The sequence below is a fragment of the Mixophyes fleayi genome, chromosome 7, assembly GCF_038048845.1.
Source record: "Mixophyes fleayi isolate aMixFle1 chromosome 7, aMixFle1.hap1, whole genome shotgun sequence".
Taxonomy (NCBI): Eukaryota; Metazoa; Chordata; class Amphibia; order Anura; family Limnodynastidae; genus Mixophyes; species Mixophyes fleayi.
In genome coordinates, this window is record NC_134408.1 from 95480536 (window position 1) to 95497847 (window position 17312).

The 17312-nt window shown below is 37.6% G+C and overlaps 1 protein-coding gene across 1 annotated transcript in view; it reads left to right on the forward strand.

Moving 5' to 3' along the window:
• Window positions 1–17312, forward strand: part of NBEAL1 (neurobeachin like 1) — a 119056-nt gene that overhangs the window by 50280 nt on the left and 51464 nt on the right. The window contains exons 19-26 of the mRNA XM_075180152.1: window positions 1089–1178; window positions 7401–7569; window positions 10759–10892; window positions 11503–11662; window positions 12740–12842; window positions 13810–13957; window positions 14228–14386; window positions 16863–17022. Of these exons, the coding sequence (XP_075036253.1) occupies window positions 1089–1178; window positions 7401–7569; window positions 10759–10892; window positions 11503–11662; window positions 12740–12842; window positions 13810–13957; window positions 14228–14386; window positions 16863–17022 (1123 nt within the window). The remainder of the gene's footprint in view (window positions 1–1088; window positions 1179–7400; window positions 7570–10758; window positions 10893–11502; window positions 11663–12739; window positions 12843–13809; window positions 13958–14227; window positions 14387–16862; window positions 17023–17312) is intronic.

Here is a 17312-nt window from a genome sequence, read left to right on the forward strand (position 1 = left end):
ACACACACACATGCAGTTATAAGGAAAAGTGCTGACAACTGTCTTTTTGTTCTCACTTTAGCATGCATCCACAGAGCCTTTTGAATCCTGAAAAAGTGCATGAGTTTTACACATCCTCTTAGGTGATGGCAATGGAATATCGGCCATTACGTTCAGTTGGTCGCCTTTACATTTAAGACTTACGTGCCTGAATCTCACCCATTCAAGATTTAAAACTTAAGGCTCCAGAAAGAGACGTTGTTTACTCTTTCCAGCACCCACAGTCCAGCATACTTCAGTTTCGCACTATTGTACTTTAAAACACAAAATGGGGACAAGCACCTGTGTATGTGCACTGCGGGTAAATTGGTGCATTTGTGCAAATAATATACCCTTTTCCTCCACATTTTGACACTGAGAGTCTTATAAGCGGTCAGTTCTTCACCCCACCACCTATGTTTATTCATTGCTCTTCCCTCCTCACAACAGAGTTACTCTTTTATTAGTGTTATATCATATTCTAGTTATTAAACATGTTTTGCTGAAATGTTCAACCTGATATTACTAGTTCATTAGTGCACTTTAATGTATCTGAGTGGCATTAAAAAAGACACCTATTCCTGTATTGGCATCGGGAAGGAGCCCTTTGGAGTCCTCATTTCGGGATAAGTGTTGTCGGGGTAGTCGGCATCGATATGCTGACTACCACCGGGTTGATTAACCCATGTGTAAAGTACAGCAATTACCAGGATGCTAGAGGGGCGCTGTGTGTTTGCTGGTTTATCCAGAACTGAGGACTCCAGATCAATGGAGTGTATATTTAAGTGGAACTTATGCCAAATATTCTACTAATACAAAAATTAGATAACTCAGCGCTGGGCCAATCTCAGCAATCGGGTAGCTAATGCTCTTAAAAAAAAAAGTAAAATTTTGGGAGTTGTGTCTATAGAGGTCATTGGACACACATCGTCCTTCGCTCAATAAAATACTCCTAGATTTGATTGGCTCACTCTTGAATTGTATATTGTTTTGTACATCCCTGTGTTAATATATGGGGTGATTTTATGATGTGTAAATTGGTACAAAACATTGTTATAACTGTTTCACAGGCTTGTGGAAATCCCATCTGTCTTGATCTATCATCAAACTTATTGCATGGACGACTGACAGGCAACAAAGTCATCAACTGGGACATTAAGGTATTAGAGATGGAAATATTGAGGTGTACTGCGCTCAAATCTCAAATGTCCCCTAGTTTGATAAAGCAGCAAATACAAAGCAAGGTTTCACTCCTTGAATACAGCAGACAATAATAATCTGATTGCGCTCATATCGAACCTCCTAATCAATGACCATCCTAATATAGCATCTTAATTTATACTCGGCAATTTATGGTATCATGAGGATAAAAGAAGCAACTAGATGAAACTAGATATTGCAGCAATTATTATGCAACACAAAATATAATTCAAATATAACTGACAGTAGAGTACTGTTATCAGAAATATATTTCATCAACCTCAGTTGACATAAATGTTCAAAGTATGCTGTAATATTTGCTTAATTTTTAATGTGCTAGTTCATTATCTTCAGCGTATTGTGCCCCTGGATCTTTGAGACTTGTATGGAGACTTGTACTTTGTATGTACGCTCCTTCGAGCAGGGCCTCCTCTCCTCCTGTTCTTCACCACCTTAACTCTGCTCTCCGGCTCCTTGTTTCTTCCGTGAGGCCCTTCTACCCCTCTCTCTACCCCTGGGGCCTCTCACCTTTCATCTAGCTGTACTTTGAGCTTCCGAGTTACTGTGCTTTTTGTTAACTGTTCAGTGCTGTCTCACCCTGTACCGTGTTTCTGTCTGTCCGTGTACGGCGCTACGGATACCTAGTGGCGCCCTATAAATAAATACTAATCATAATAAAAAGGGTAATACTCTGAAGGAACCTTGACTGTGAAGTTGTTTTGGTACAATGAGTCCAACAGTGTCTATATCATGGGATGCAGGTGTATCCTGACTTTATTTTGCTTGTGTCTCTGGGTCTTCTATAGATGAAGTATGCTGGGGTATGTCTGTTAGTCCAGTTTGTATATCATAGGACCATTGACTATGAACCGTATATAGTCCAATTTACCTCAAAGTGAAAGACATGAGAGGGTCAGGAAATTATAAATGTATATTTAAATATAGTTATGTTTTAATTATAATTAAGAGTATGTATCTTCGGTGAAAAGATTTTTAAATTGTTGATAATCGTTATGGGTTCCTGCACCAGAACTAATTATGCTATTTTTTACTGGTATCTGAGAAAATATAGCCAACAATAACTATAATTTAAAGCAGGAAATTTATTAACAAACAATATAGAACTAAAAACTGAGGTGAATCGATTCACATATAAAACATATTTTGGCAATAATAAACACAATTAAAATTCAATTCATAACCTACACATGATAAGTTAGCAATGAATTGCTCAAAAGTCGAGAGAAAAATAATGATAAATATGATGGAAAAAATAAAGTAAATAAAATTAAATACTTGCAACCGCATCCGCACGCATGAGGATTAAATAGAGATGTCTGAATGAGTTCTTTACCTCTGATAAATACTTACTCATTTTATCACATTTTATCCTTTAAACATATTTGAAAAAGACATACTGTATGTACATATTTACTAATAGAATACAGGGTACATCAAGAACATACCAACTGTAAATTGCGTCACTCAATAAAAAAAATGGCGACGTTTTTGTCTTTGAAATGGTTTGGACTTGAGTTTGGTAACTCCAGTATCTGAAACCTGTTGTATTCACAATTCTTCAGAATTCAATTTTTGCACACGTTACATGTCAACTGACTGTCCTATTTCGACAGCCACCACCTTTCTTCTGACAGAAATGTTGTCAGGTTTGGTGAGTAAGTGCATGCGGCAATTCATTGGTATTTTTAGGGGAGGTGGGTTGGCCGTGACATAGTGCTTCAGAAATGAAGGCACACCCCCATGTGGTGTGGCCACATCCCCTTTTATGTGCACTCTGACACACCCACATTGTCTCAATTTGCACAATGACAATGTTGGCAGTATGTATTATATATAGAGATGAAAAGACTGTCAATAAAACATGGTGGTTATCAGTACTTTTACATTGTTAATAAATGATTTTTCCATGTGTGGGAATATGTGGGCATCCCTGACCAAGACACGAGATCAGCAGCAATATGTGTGACTGACTGTAACTAAACCTTTATTATTACATACTACATCAAAAACGAACGACATGTTCTACTAGGCATGTGCTCCAATGCTTATGTTTTTACCCATGTATCTTATAATTTTTCTCCCTGTTGGCCAGTGGCATTCTGGGCAGTAAGAAAAATACTCAAATGTTTTAAATAAACCGTTGTTGTTTTATGTTGCCATGAAATGCCGACCTTGAGTCACAATTTTAAATGTTAAATGCTGTGGTTTGACTTAACACAATAAAATTCCTGAAAAAACTAAAATGTATATTTAACTACATATGTTCATGGCCAGTATGAGAGAATAGTTTTATTGTGGCATTTTATTCTCATATAATTAAATACATAATACTAACCTATGCTATTATAATTTTATATAACTATATAATTAAAAGTATAGAAAGCAAAAACCTTTTTTTTTTCTTTAATTTATGTTTTAGCTTTCATCTGCATCAGGTCCCACTAGGGCACTATCATAAAGATATTGGATTAATGGCGTCTGTTATTTACACTATTAAACTAGTCAGTTGTGTAGCTCGCCAAACTTACTAGGTGGCTGAGTAAGAATCCCCCCTCCTACACTCCTTCTGCGGGAGTCTTGAGGAACAATCCTTCCACTACTTTGGTGCCTGAACAGGTACCTTCAGGCTTGGACACAATGCCTGGCAAAGTCATTAAGGGGTCTGGTCAAGCTTTCATCATTCTTGGAAAGAATCATGGAATCTGCTACCACATCCAAACAGTAGAAGCGTCCAACTCCTGCTTTTCTCCAGTCCTGCAATTTATGAGTCTCTTAATTTACCTCCAGGTGGAATGTGAAGTGGTTGTAAACTCTGGTCCATAGGGTTTCTCATGTTTTGATGAAGATTTCAATAGCAAGCAGCAATTATCAGATTTGATGCGAGTCTTCAGGAAATCTTAAGATTGTGATGCTGGCATTGGGGGGAAAGAGTTATTTTCTACTCGTCAATGCTACTAGACCTAAAGGCCCTAGGTTTTGCTCCTTCATTCATCAGGGAAAGCTAGGAGTCAATATTCTAGAGGACAATCTTCCTGTTCAGCTCCCAAGCCCTCATGATGGGCAGGCTGCCCAATCAAACTCCCATGGTGGGAGCCCATCTGCTTCTCTTCTGGGACTGGTAGTTTAATTCCCCCTCAGATGCTTGGGCGAGAGGATTGTAAGTTGGGGAAACATCTTAAATCTGAACTCCCCATTCAGATGGCTTTTAACCACTGGCCTTCCTGGAGATAAAACAAAACCTGTTGTCCTATGTGAAACAGTTCAGCCCTTCAGAGGGGTACTCATTCTGGTCCTGCAATAACAGAAGGGGTTGCCTTTTAATTAAATCTCTTCCTGGTTCAGAAACCAGCTAGATCCTTTCTGTAGATTCAGAACCTAAAGTTACTAAATATCCAGCTTTGGGTGGACAGGTTCAAGATGGAGTCTTTGAGGTCTGTCATAAACATGAAACAGTTCATGGTGTCCATGGACATCAAGGTTGTGTATTTGCATGTACCAATCTTAGAAGGAATCCAATGCCTTCTTAGATATCCTGTTCAGTCCCATAATTTTCAATATTGGCTTTACCTTTTGATTTGGTGACAGTGCAAGGGTGTTCATCATAGGAGTGATGGCTGCCCTTCTGAGGTTCAGTGGGTTGACTTGTCATTCCCACCTGTAAGATCTGCTGATCAATGCTGGGTCCCTGACTTTGCTGCAGATCCATGTACAAGAGGTGTCCCAGAGCTTAGAATTGCAAGGTTGGATCATCAACTGCAAGTAATACAATTTAACATCTTCCTGTTAGTATACAGAATGATTTTATTTTTTTGCATGAAGGTCTTGGGGAAGAAGCATTGCAGTTTGCACGGTTTTACTCGAAGTAGTACCAGATTGAATTGATTTTGACATGGAACAAGTCACACCAGTATTTGTCCAGCCAGTTCAACAAGCTATCCTCAAAGGTTCGCCAGTCGCTTATCTGGTGGCTCAGGGGTGACAGCTGCAACAGGAGTCGCCCCTTCACCATTTGCGATTTGACACTTGTGACAATGGATGGCAGCCTTCTGGACTGAAGGGTCGTCGCTCTTCATTTTCTCTTTTAGGGTCTTTGAACTCCAGAAGAGTACAAGTTCCCAATAAATGTGTTGGAAGTGAGAAAGATGTTCAATGCTCTAGTTCGAGGATGCGTGCTTTTGCAAGGAAGGATCCTTGCAGACAAAGCCAGAGCAGTGGTGTATCTCAGTCATCATGGAGTCACCAAGAGTTCCCTTGTCATGAGAGACACCAGCATTATTATACGATGAGTGGAGTGCAGTTTTCCATCTCTCGAGTCATTGCTCATTCCAGACGTTTGAAACTTGAAAGAAGGCAATGCCCTACACGCAGTGAATGGTGTCTTCTTCCGGAAATCTTTCAGCATATTTTGTAAAGGTGGGGTCAGCCAGATGTCAGACATTTTATGGCAACTCTGTTGAACCACAAGGTGGAGTACTTCTGCTCAAGAACAATGGATCTGAAGGGGTTGTGGGTAGATGTCATGTTGGACCCTTGGAGCTTTCTCTGATTTGTCTGTCCTTCCAGTAGAAATGCTTCCAGGGTTTTAAAGAAAGTAAAAAGAGAATGGACTAGCCAAGAAGGTTGTGATACAGACATTCTCAACATGGCCGAGGGTCCGTTGTAGTGGTTGCCCCTAAGACAAGTCTTGTTAAACCACAGGGCTCTTTCATGACCAAGGATTACTTTGGCTGGCTTTAATCGCTTGTGTGTTAAAACCATGATCCTTTAGGTTTAGGGTTTCTCTTACAGGGTGGTTTAGACCATGCTTAAGGCTAGAAAGTGAGTTGTAGCCAACAATTATAACAGGGTGTGGAAGACTTGCATCTATTGGTGTGAAAGTAAGGTGCTTCCTACATCTCCTTTTCATTTGACCTATCTGCTGCTAAACACTTAGCTCTATGATGGTTCAGGTTTCGACCTTCTCTCCTTTCTTTTGACGAAAATTCACACTTTGACTTGAGGTGCAGACTTTCTTACAGGGAGTGATTCATGTGCAATTTCCATACATCTCCCCAATAGCTCCTTGGTATCTCAACCTGGTGTTGACAGCTTTACAGTATTCTCCATTTGAATCTTTTGGATTCTGTGGCGTTAAAGATCCTTCCCAAGAAGACAACCTTACTTTTAGCTATGTCCACTGCCAGGAGAGTTTATCAACCTTCATGAAGACAGGGCTGTTCTTTGAACTAAAGCTTCTATCTTGAAATTCCACCTAAACCAGGACATTGTGATTTTGACCTTGGACTTTGGAAGGCCTTTAAGAGGACTCTCTTCGCTTTCTGGTAGTTGTCAGGGCTTTGAGGACCTATGTTCATAGGACCCGTGAAGTGCTGAAAACTGATTTAGTTTTGGTTTTCTATGATGCCCATGAGAGAGGACAGCCATCTTCCAAGTAGGCCATTGCTAGGTGGATTATTTTAGTAGCTTACATTGTTGCAGGGCAGCTTGTTTGTGAATTTGTGAAAACTCATTTTGCCAGGTGAGTGCCTCCTCTTTTTCATGGAAGTGCTGCACATCGCAACTTCTGAATGTACCCTCCCGCAAGGGAAGCTTTGGAACGTTCCCAGTGTTCCAGTGTCCCCCATAAAGATGAAAGCAAAAATGGGATTTTTGTAATTCCTTCAAATCCTTTTCTCTGAGTCCATTGGGGGACACTAGACACCTATACTTTATGCTTTTGTTCTCTTTTGTGTTCTTGTTCATTAAAAATTGATCTACAGTTGTTTGAGAACCTTGTTTCCGCTCTCTCCTTTAGTTTCTCTTTGTTCTGTCCTTTTTGGACTGTTATTAAGAAATACCGCATTTCCCCAAAGGTTGCGTGGGTCTAGAGTGAAATTTAAAGTTTCAGACTCCATCTGATCCCTTAAATCTCAGTGTTCCAGCTTACCAGAATGGAAAAAGAGTTAATTAATGGAAGTTCAAAAATACTGTTCTTACATAAATGAGGCAAAGACCAGTGAAATATAAATGCACATATGGTTACTAGCAAAAGCTAGTAACATACAAATATGCAGTGCATTTAATTTTGTGCAAGAGTGCTGTAAGTCGGCGTGCTTAGTGATACTAGATAAAACTGATATCCTTTTATACTGTTCTTAGTTTTACCTATATTTTTCTTTCAGGACATGATTAACTGCATTGGTGGAATAAATACATTATTTCCAATACTGGAGCAGATCAGCTGCTTAAATGAATCTGCGTGTGAAAAATCAGAGCCTCTTAGTCTTCCTCCCGAGCTGCAAACACCTACAGAAGGAGATTTTGTAGTTGTGTCTACCACAAGGGCTTCAGGTACAATCTTCTAAATTAATGTCATAAGTCTCTGCACTTGCAAATTCTCCTGCTTTACCATTTATTCACAAAGTGAAATACTTGGCCAAAGGTATCTTCGACCACACTGGACAGACCACTCTTGTTTATGTTAATAAGTGTTTACCAGTTTTTAACACTTAACACATTCTATCTAAAATGACTGGGTTCAGTTTTGGGCGAATTGGCAGTATATGTAACTGCCAGTATAGAAACTACTAGATCTCTAATCATGTTGAATGCTTCAGAAGTCTTTTCTGCAAGGGATATTGAGTTGACTAACTAACTATGAATATTACAAATCAAAAATACTTTTAGGTACAATATTAAGCAATCTGTTATACTACCTAAGCCTCTTCTATTACAATGCTTCCAGCACTGCAGAATTGCCATTGAGAAACTGGCTAAAAAAGCCAATAACAAGTTCTATTTTAGCAAAAAAAAAATGTTTTTCGACATTGGAAAGAAACAGTGCCCTATTCGCATATATTTGAAGTCCCCTGCCAAATACCTTGCCAATTTATGTACTGTGTGATGATTCGTTTAGGGTAACTGCTATAAATCACTGTATCAGTTTTGAGCTTCCTACACTGACCGTTAACCGGAATCTTATTTGGATGCTATGAAATCTTGTTGATTTTCTATAAATAAAGAGATTTAAAAAAAATTCTTGAAGACATTTAAAAACCAACAAATTAACATCACCTGATAGACTTTTTGAGAATGTCCACTTCCCTAATTTTAAAGAATGAGGCTACATTGGGTGTGTCACTCAAAGCCACCAAAGTGGCTTGAAGTGACACACCCAGTGTGGGGCTAAGTGGTTAGCAGTTCTGCCTAACAGCAGTGGGGTCATGAGTTAAATTCCCGACCATGGCCTTAAATGTGTGGAGTTTGTATGTTCTCCCCCTGTTTCCTCCGGGTGCTCTGTTTTCCTCCTACACTCCAATAACATACTAGTAGCTTAATTGGTTGATATCAAAATGTACCCTAGTCTGTGTATATGTTAAAGAATTTAAACTGTAAGCTTGCCTAGAATCTGTTTGTTGAATGCAATGGTCCGATGTTTTATGTGGGTGGGAGAAAGCAGTACCGGATACCTCTTGATATACTAAACCAATCCAAATTAAACATAGGTCTGGCCCTCCCTATTTTCTCCCTTTTCTTTAGTTTCTAAATTACAGACTACACTCCATGGTTTGTGCTCCATGCCTTCTGCTGTGGTCTTAGGTAACCGTAGTTTGTGTCTTTGTTTATATAGACTGTAGGACTATTAGCAGGGGATACCCATTCTCTTTTGCTGTCAAGATCTGCTGTATAAATAAACTAAGTTGTGTAATAGTATACTGTTAAAAGTATGTGTGTAAAATATCCAGATTTATGTGGATTTGGCTTAATTCGAGGATGGTGCAAGCTGGACTGTTTATGGTATAGTTTTTCTCCATCCATTACACTTTATTAGCCTCTTAAGTCCTTTAAGGACTTGCAGTAGAGGTTTAATGTACTCAACTCTATACATATAATTTACATGCACATTCATATGCAGCTACGACATATTTATTACCGTGTGTAATTTTTTAATCCTCCCTCTTGACATGCTAGCAAGCTGTAAATGAGCGGCATAGATTGGTGTGTTCACAGGCAACAACTGGTCTAGATTAATCGAAAGAACTAAAGTATTTAAAATCAACAGTTCAGTAAGTCTGAATGTTATGTTTTTTAAACAGGACCTATTACTCTCATGTAAGATCCAGTCTAGGTTGGCTTTGGGTAAATTGCTGAATTTAATGCATTTGGACGCAGGGCTTATCTGGCCGAACATGGTGTCACATGAGTGGATATGAGTGAATCACACATTCCTACAGTTACTTGTTGGTGCACTGCAAAGCATAGTGTTTGTCAGCTGGGATCCTACACTTCTAGAACTTGCCCTTCAAAAAATATTCTTTTATGTATTGCTTTTTTTTTTTTTTTTTTTTAAGAGAAATATCTATAATCAAAGGAGTATATACAAGTGATATTAATATGTATAAATGCCTGTGAATAATATCTATATAAACAGTGAGTTCTGATGTCATAACTTATGATAGGTGAATTTTTATGTTAACTACTTACTAATATCACTTCAAGTGGTTCATTAGGACACCTCTTTTTATAAGTATTAATGCAAATAATTATGGATATTAGAAGTCAACTTGGATTTCTATGACTCTGTTTACAGCGTTAATGTTTTTATATGGACACAAAACTCCTCAGTGACTTGTAATATTAATTTCATTTACAGTAGGGAATGCATTGTCCCATACATTTTATTTTGGTGAGATTGGACATAAAACCAAAATATATAATTTAGCTAGAGTGTGTTTAAGTTTAAACACCTATTGAGACATCCATGAGCAAGATGGTGGAAAGACAGTTGAGATGTTGGATACAGAGTGCGTTCAGGAATGGAGAGGCAAATTTGTATGTCCTTTGCATAGCAGTAATACTGGAGCCCATACTTAGATATCAGTTTATCAAAGAGTTGGTGTAAATAGAGAACAGTAGTTGGCTGTAGGCTGATACTTGGGAGGATAGATGGAGAGTTGTGCAGAAAGATGACGTTTTTTCAATGGGAACAGTGCATGATCAGTTACATGAGTATGATGAAAACTAGGAGATGGCAGTAGCACATATGACAATTGATGTAGTGATAGCAGGAGTAGGGTGTGGCTCAGAAGAGATCCATGCAGAGTAGACAGGAAAGAATTACCTTTTCACTTGACTTCAAGGAGGTCTTGGTCCTTATTGCTACATGTTGCGATTAATAATAATAATGAGCTATAAATGCAGTGTAGACCAACTTATTGTCCAGCTGCTTTGGCATAAGCTTTTTGTGTTTGTTTGTAAAATTCAGTAAGTAGTTAAAAAAAAATTGTAAGCTTTATAATGTCGTCTAATTTGCATTAGATGGGAAAATTAATTTGTGCAGATTCTCACGTTTAGGTGTTTTGCTTTCACTTATTGAAAAGGGCACCTTTACCTCTGCCTGGGTAGATGTTTTATGTTGTGTTCTGTTTGCGTTGTCTGTGTTGCACATTACTTATTATAAATATGATGGAGGTTTACATTTTATTGTTCTGTCTCTTAGTTAAATCTTTTTCTTTTCATTGAATGTCTTCTATATTGCAGAAGCCCGTCTGGAAAAAAATATTGTAGCTACTTTTGTTTTACTGGTGAAACACTTCATTCAGAGACATCCAATCAACCAGGAGAATTTCATACATTCACATGGAGTTGCCACACTAGGGGCTTTGTTGCATAAGGTGATACATAGCTCTTTTTTCCTGCATCTTATTTCATGACTTTGTTCTGATTTTTATTTTATTTTTTTACCAAATCCTATACAAGTTGCATTATATGAAAGGCACATTAAAGACCATGAAATCCATAATAAACCTTGGTTTACATTAAAGATTTATTTATCGTTGGCAATATCATGCAATTGTCTGGCTATTTTTAAAGTAAGCAAAGCTGCTCTCATATGCAGTAAAATTGTCATTGACAATTTGTTCAGATCTTTCAAATTGACTATCCATTATACAGTTGTGGCCCAATTGAAAACAATCTGGCTGTCTGGTTGCATTGTAGATTGCGAGGACAGCAGAGCTCCTATTAATATTTTGACGTTATTGGATTGATGCAGGGGAGGGCTGGCAAATTTTAGCCCGGGGGGCCAAGACTCGACTCAGCAGCCTATTTTAAAGGGGAAAAAAATGCAGGTGGCCCTGTAACCCAGCCCATGGTAGCCCACTATTGGACTGGCCCGGGGGGCAGATGCCATTCTGCCCCCCAGCCCAGTCTACACCTGGATTGATGTATGTGTATATCTGTAGTTTTAGATTTCCTTTAAAAGCATACTCTTCTGTTCATCAGGTACCAGGGCACTATATGGATGTGAATGTGCTGATGGCTGTTCAGCTATTGATAGAGCAGGTGTCTGTGGAGAAGAATACTGCACTATTGCAACAGATGTACCAGTATCTTCTCTTTGATTTCCGCATCTGGAATCGTGGGGACTTTCCCTTTCGAATTGGTAAGAATTTTATATCAATACACAGAATCATTCATACAAATTGTGAGCGATACATTTCTTTATAATGGTTTTAAATAAAATATATGTGCAAATATTTAAACATTGAAGAGTATATGATCGGTACTGGATCTGGTTATTAAAGATACAAGTGTAAATTAATGGTTGAGAATGATAGTTATTTGAGGCTACTACAAATTGTTATTCATTTAAGAAATACAGATTTTAATGATTTAATAAATCTGAGATGTCTGAGATTGCAAGTAGTTTCTTGTTTTTGTTGTTCGTTTAGATTTTTGTTGCTCTAAGACACGTTAAAGTTTAATCTCCTTAATTATTTTTAGAGCTGCATACTTAAGATAGATATTGTTGATGTTTATTCTTACAGAATTTAATTAATTATGCAGCTGATAATTTGGGAGCTTAATGACTGCCTTTATTACACAGAATTCACAAACTGCAACACAGGTAAGCAAATAAAAAAAATGCTTTAGTAGGATTTAATTCAAGAGCATGGGAATGGAACACAATATTTTGAGGGGCCTCCAAAATTTTGTTTCCCTCACATGCTTTTCTGTTAAATCACTCTGTTACAGTTTATGGATTCGGTGTAATTGCTGCATTTTGACCTGTGGGGGTGGTCTGTCTTGAACCTCCTCTTAGTGTAAACACCACCTACGCAGTCAGTTCAGATGCAATTTCTGTACCGATTTCACCGACAACTGAAAGTCCCAATGAGCATGCAGATTCCCGCGTACATACATATACAATTTACCTTCAGATCTGTGATCTTCATCTACCATAGCCATCTGCTGAAAATACATTGTTCCATCGTCGATCATGATTTTTAGGAATTTTATGAAACCAAATCAACAGATGCAATGTGTTTTGGCATGATAAAATATGATCGATTGGGTGTATATCGCACAATATCTGACCAAACGGTTGTGAATTGTCGTTTTCTGCACAATAATTGTATAGGTGTATACCCACCTTAAATGTGTACAGTAAATGTGGAGTGAGCACAGTTTAGTTGTTTTATTTGAGATTACTGTCTCTTACGCTCTCTCTTTTTGACAGGGCACATACAGTACTTGTCAACCATTATCAAAGACAGCAGAAAACTCTTCCGCAAAAAGTATGGTGTTCAATTTCTCTTGGACACGATCAGAATATGTTACAGGTATGACTACAAGTTGGGGGAGGGGGTAGAGTGGGAAAAAGCAGAAAGTTACCATAAATAGGGTTTCAAATGATAGAAATTTCTTTTAAAAATAAAACAAAAAACACACACCTTCAAATTTTTGCTTTTATAATGGAAGCCTCAGCTTACTTGGTTTAATGTAATTATTTTAAAAGGAATATGTAATTATTTTAAAAGGAATTTATTATCAGAATATAAGGACAACATATTTGATTTTATGCAAAAAAAAAACCTTCATATCGAGAGTCATAAAATTTCATTTTGCAATAGTACAAAAGCATAATCCATACACAGTTTTTGCTTATTTATGCTATGTTACAACTCAAAAACATCTTCTCAGTCCTTTGCCTTCTTCCTTCTGAGCAGAAGCCTGACATATGACAGGGGGAGTTTCAGCACTTAAAATATGAATTGCCGTAGAATACATTAGGGCATAGTTGTCCTTACACAAAACCTAACATTCTGGAGAGAAAGTTATTAACTAGAGATGCTTTCTTTACATAAATGAATGCATGTTCCAGTATCGCCAAATTTCAGATTATGCTCCCATGTTTACACATACATTGTTTTATAAGGTTCAGTTTAACCTACAAATATGTATTTGTTCTCTGGCAGGAAACATTCAACCGCCACATAGATAACACCCTGGTCAGGATTGATCCCAAGGATATTGGTTATTGACAACAACAATAACCACTGTGCTGCCATGTTGGCATTTAGTTGTCCGTCCAGAACCTCTGAATAATACGCTTATGTTTTATGTAACTCTAGAGCTAGTTAGAGCTTTGTAAGTTACTAAGCCATTTGGGGGCTTACTGTGTCCCTCCTTTCAAATTGCACAGGTGCCATGCCTTAGATCTCCATAGACTACTATTATTTTTTGTACTACTGACATTATTTTTTGCACTTTTCCAAGATTCATTTCTGTTTGTTCCTGAACTTTTAGTAAAGAGAGCTCATTGCCATTGGACGATTTGACAACAATAAGAACATCTCTGTATGGACTTATCAAATATTTCCTGAGCAAAGGGGGCACTCAGGAGGAGATTCAGAGTATCATTGGATACATTGCAGCCACTGGTGATGAGGAACAGGTACTTTTGTATTTACTCATCATGTATAGAAAATAAATGTGTCTTAGATGTGCACATTTCTCATTAGTTTGCTCTCTCATGAGCTGGACATTTGTTTTCACATCTGCATTTATTTTGTCTTTCTTTTATGTTTGTTGTATGTATGCAGTGTTTTTCCATGGTCCAGTGGGACTGTGGAGCTTTACAAACAATGACAATAATAATAACAACCCTGAAATCATGATTAATGAAGTTGCTGATTTATTTTTCACTTTATTGCTTTTATTTCAGTTACATGGGATTTTAGAAGTCATCTACCAGCTCCTGCACACCAGCCCAACGCTAGACCAACTTTTCCTGCTTCTCTTTGAGCCAGGAAGTGCAGATATTCTTTATGCTCTGCTGCTAAATCAGAGATATTCTGACCGACTGAAAGAACTGGTATTCAAGGTACATTGTCTACTTATCATATGCCTCTTATTTTGTTTTTTGTTTTTTTTAACCTTTTGTTTTATTAGAAAAAGGTGTTCGTATTTGGTGAGGGTATATACAGGTATGATATGCATGTATTGTTCTCTTGATGAAGGTTTTTTGAAGTCCGAAGCATAGATGTAGGTTATGTATGTGCTCTATTATTGTACTAATTGCAAATGTTGTGGTACTACAATACGGATAAGTTAAATTCTTTGCAGATAATCGCTGCACAATGTTATTGACACTGACAAGTCAAAAGTGTTGTGTGTCCTCTCAAGCAGTAGAAAGATGGGATCTAATCACCAGCTCCCATGCAGGCTCCTCAGCTCCTATTAATAGAATCAACTATGCAGGAAACTACATTCTCAGTCACTCTGTATCGTATATGAGTTAGAGGACTTGTGTGAAAGTTATGGGGAAGCATCAACAAGGCACAGTTGTTACACTTCCCATGAACACAATATTTGATGTTTCAAAAAGTATCATTGTCTTATCCTTTGGTCATAATGCATTCTAGGACTAGAGTCACACAAACACTGTTTCTGTTCTGTTTGGTATAATGTAAAAGGCCAAAAATGGAAGCTATAAATTAGCTTACTATACACAGTCGAGATTCCATTTATTGACCGTGTTAAATTGTACTGACTTATATAACATTTTTGTGTTACTATTATAATTGTTTTTGAATATATGTTATTGTATATTCAGTAGTAAAACAATAACATACTGTTGTGGCCAAAAATATTGGCACCCTTGCAGTTTTTTATAACAAGGCACCGTTTCTTCCCCCAAAAATTTTAAATTAAAAATATTTTGATATTCACAAATTGAATTTTGTTTGCAATGGAATAAAATATAAAAGCAGAAACATTTACTAAGTCATAGCTTATTCCACACAGAAATCGGAAAGCTAAAAAACGTAATTGCTTCCTTCTAGAAGTAGTTAGAAATAATTTGATTTTTAAACGGAATTCTCCTTCACATGTGAGCTAAACTCGCATGTGATGAGTAGCAAGGGCCTGCAGTATAGACATCACTCGTACAGAACAAGACTTTCTCCTGTTTTGTGTCACTCTGTGTACCGTAATGAGAATGGACGGACATTGATGCTTCTGTTTCCACAATATGTAATATTATTAGGAAGTTTAAGCCCCATGGCAACCTCTCTGGATGTGGCCACAAGAGAAAATGTGATAGAAGATTGCAGAGCAAGATTGTTGGGATTGTGGATAATTCGCATAGATCAACTGCCTAACCGCTTCGAGCTGACCTTTATACACAAGGCACAGTTTCAACTTGCACCATCCATCAGCAACTCAATGAAAGGGGATTATATGGTAAAATGCCCAGGAGGGCTTTAATGCTGAGAGAGAGACATAAGAAAACCCAACTGGAGTTCGCCAAAAAACATCTGAATAAGTCATATTCCTTCTAGGAGAATGTCCTGTGGACAGATGAGAAATAAATTGAGCTTTTTGGTAAAGCTCATCATCCCTGTATTTACAATAAGCAAATTAAAGCTTTCAACGAAAAGGACTCCATACCTAGACTCAAACATAGAGGAGGTTCAGTGATGCTTTTGGGTTGCATGCTGCATCTGGTACTGGGTGCCTTGAACATGTGCTTGGCATCATGAAATTTAGGCAGTTCGGAATGCAATGTAGAACCCAGTGTAAGAAGACTGGGTCTCCGTCAAAGGTCATGCGTTTTCCAGCAGGACATGGACTCCACTTCAAAAAGCACCCAAAAATGGTTCAAGACAAGACTCTGGACTGTTCTGAATTGTTTAGCAATAAGTCCAGATCTAAATTCCAAAAAACACCTGTTTTAGAGATCTGAAAACCACAGTGGGGAGAAGGCCAGTAGGTGCAGGAAGCTCATCCATCGTTAATAGGAGGTAGATTGCCATTGTTTTGATGGAAGGCTATGTTGCCAAATATTCTCTAGGGTGTTGATAATTTTGTCTGTGCCATTTCTTTTAATTTTCTGATTTTAAAAGGATATTTGCAATTAAAATAGGAATTAAAAAAAAAAAAAAAAGTTACTTTCAACTTATGTCTAGGTGAAACTGCATGTTTGAAAAAAAGTGCAAAGGTGCCAACATTTTTGGTCACGGCTGTATGTGTTCATTTTTTGCTTTTTGTGTGTAATTTCATCACCATGTTAGAAATGTGGATAATGTTGACAATAGCAGAACAAGGTTGATATATTAATAAATATCAGTAGTGCAGCAATCAAGCACCGACATTAGGAATTGGGGGCAGTTTGGGTTTAAAAATGTATTAATGTCCCAATTAGTTGAAATTGAACAAAATCAGAGGCAAGTGGCTTACACCACTCACCCTTACACCTGTACTTGTTACATGGATGGAACATACCTACAGACCAGATTACAATGTATGATGATTGGTGTATTACATAGTACAAATGTACTTACTATGTTTTTTTGCAGATATTAGAGCTGATGTTGAACTGTAACAAAGTTTATGAAAAAAGCAAACAGCGAATTCGGCTGAGAGAAGTGGGATATTCCGGCCTGGGATTGCTCGTGAATGATGCACCTGTCACCACACTACTGATAAAAGGGCTTCTTAATCAAGTCCTTAGGGCAGGTAATTTTCATTTTGTTACTATGTCTGTCAAGTAAAATCTGCTAGTTGTATGTGTCTATACCCGTGACTTAGAAATTAGATTTCCAAAACCTTTACATCAGATGCGTTGACTTAGATCATATGCCTTCGGACATTTTCCAATCCACTTAATAATAGTTATAGAATTAGTATACAGATGTGTGTTCTGCAATTGTTTTATTTTTTTTATTTTTTTATTCATAGCTTTATTTCAGTTTCCAAAAACAAATCAAACTTGTAATGATACATTATGCAAATAATAGAAAAAAGGG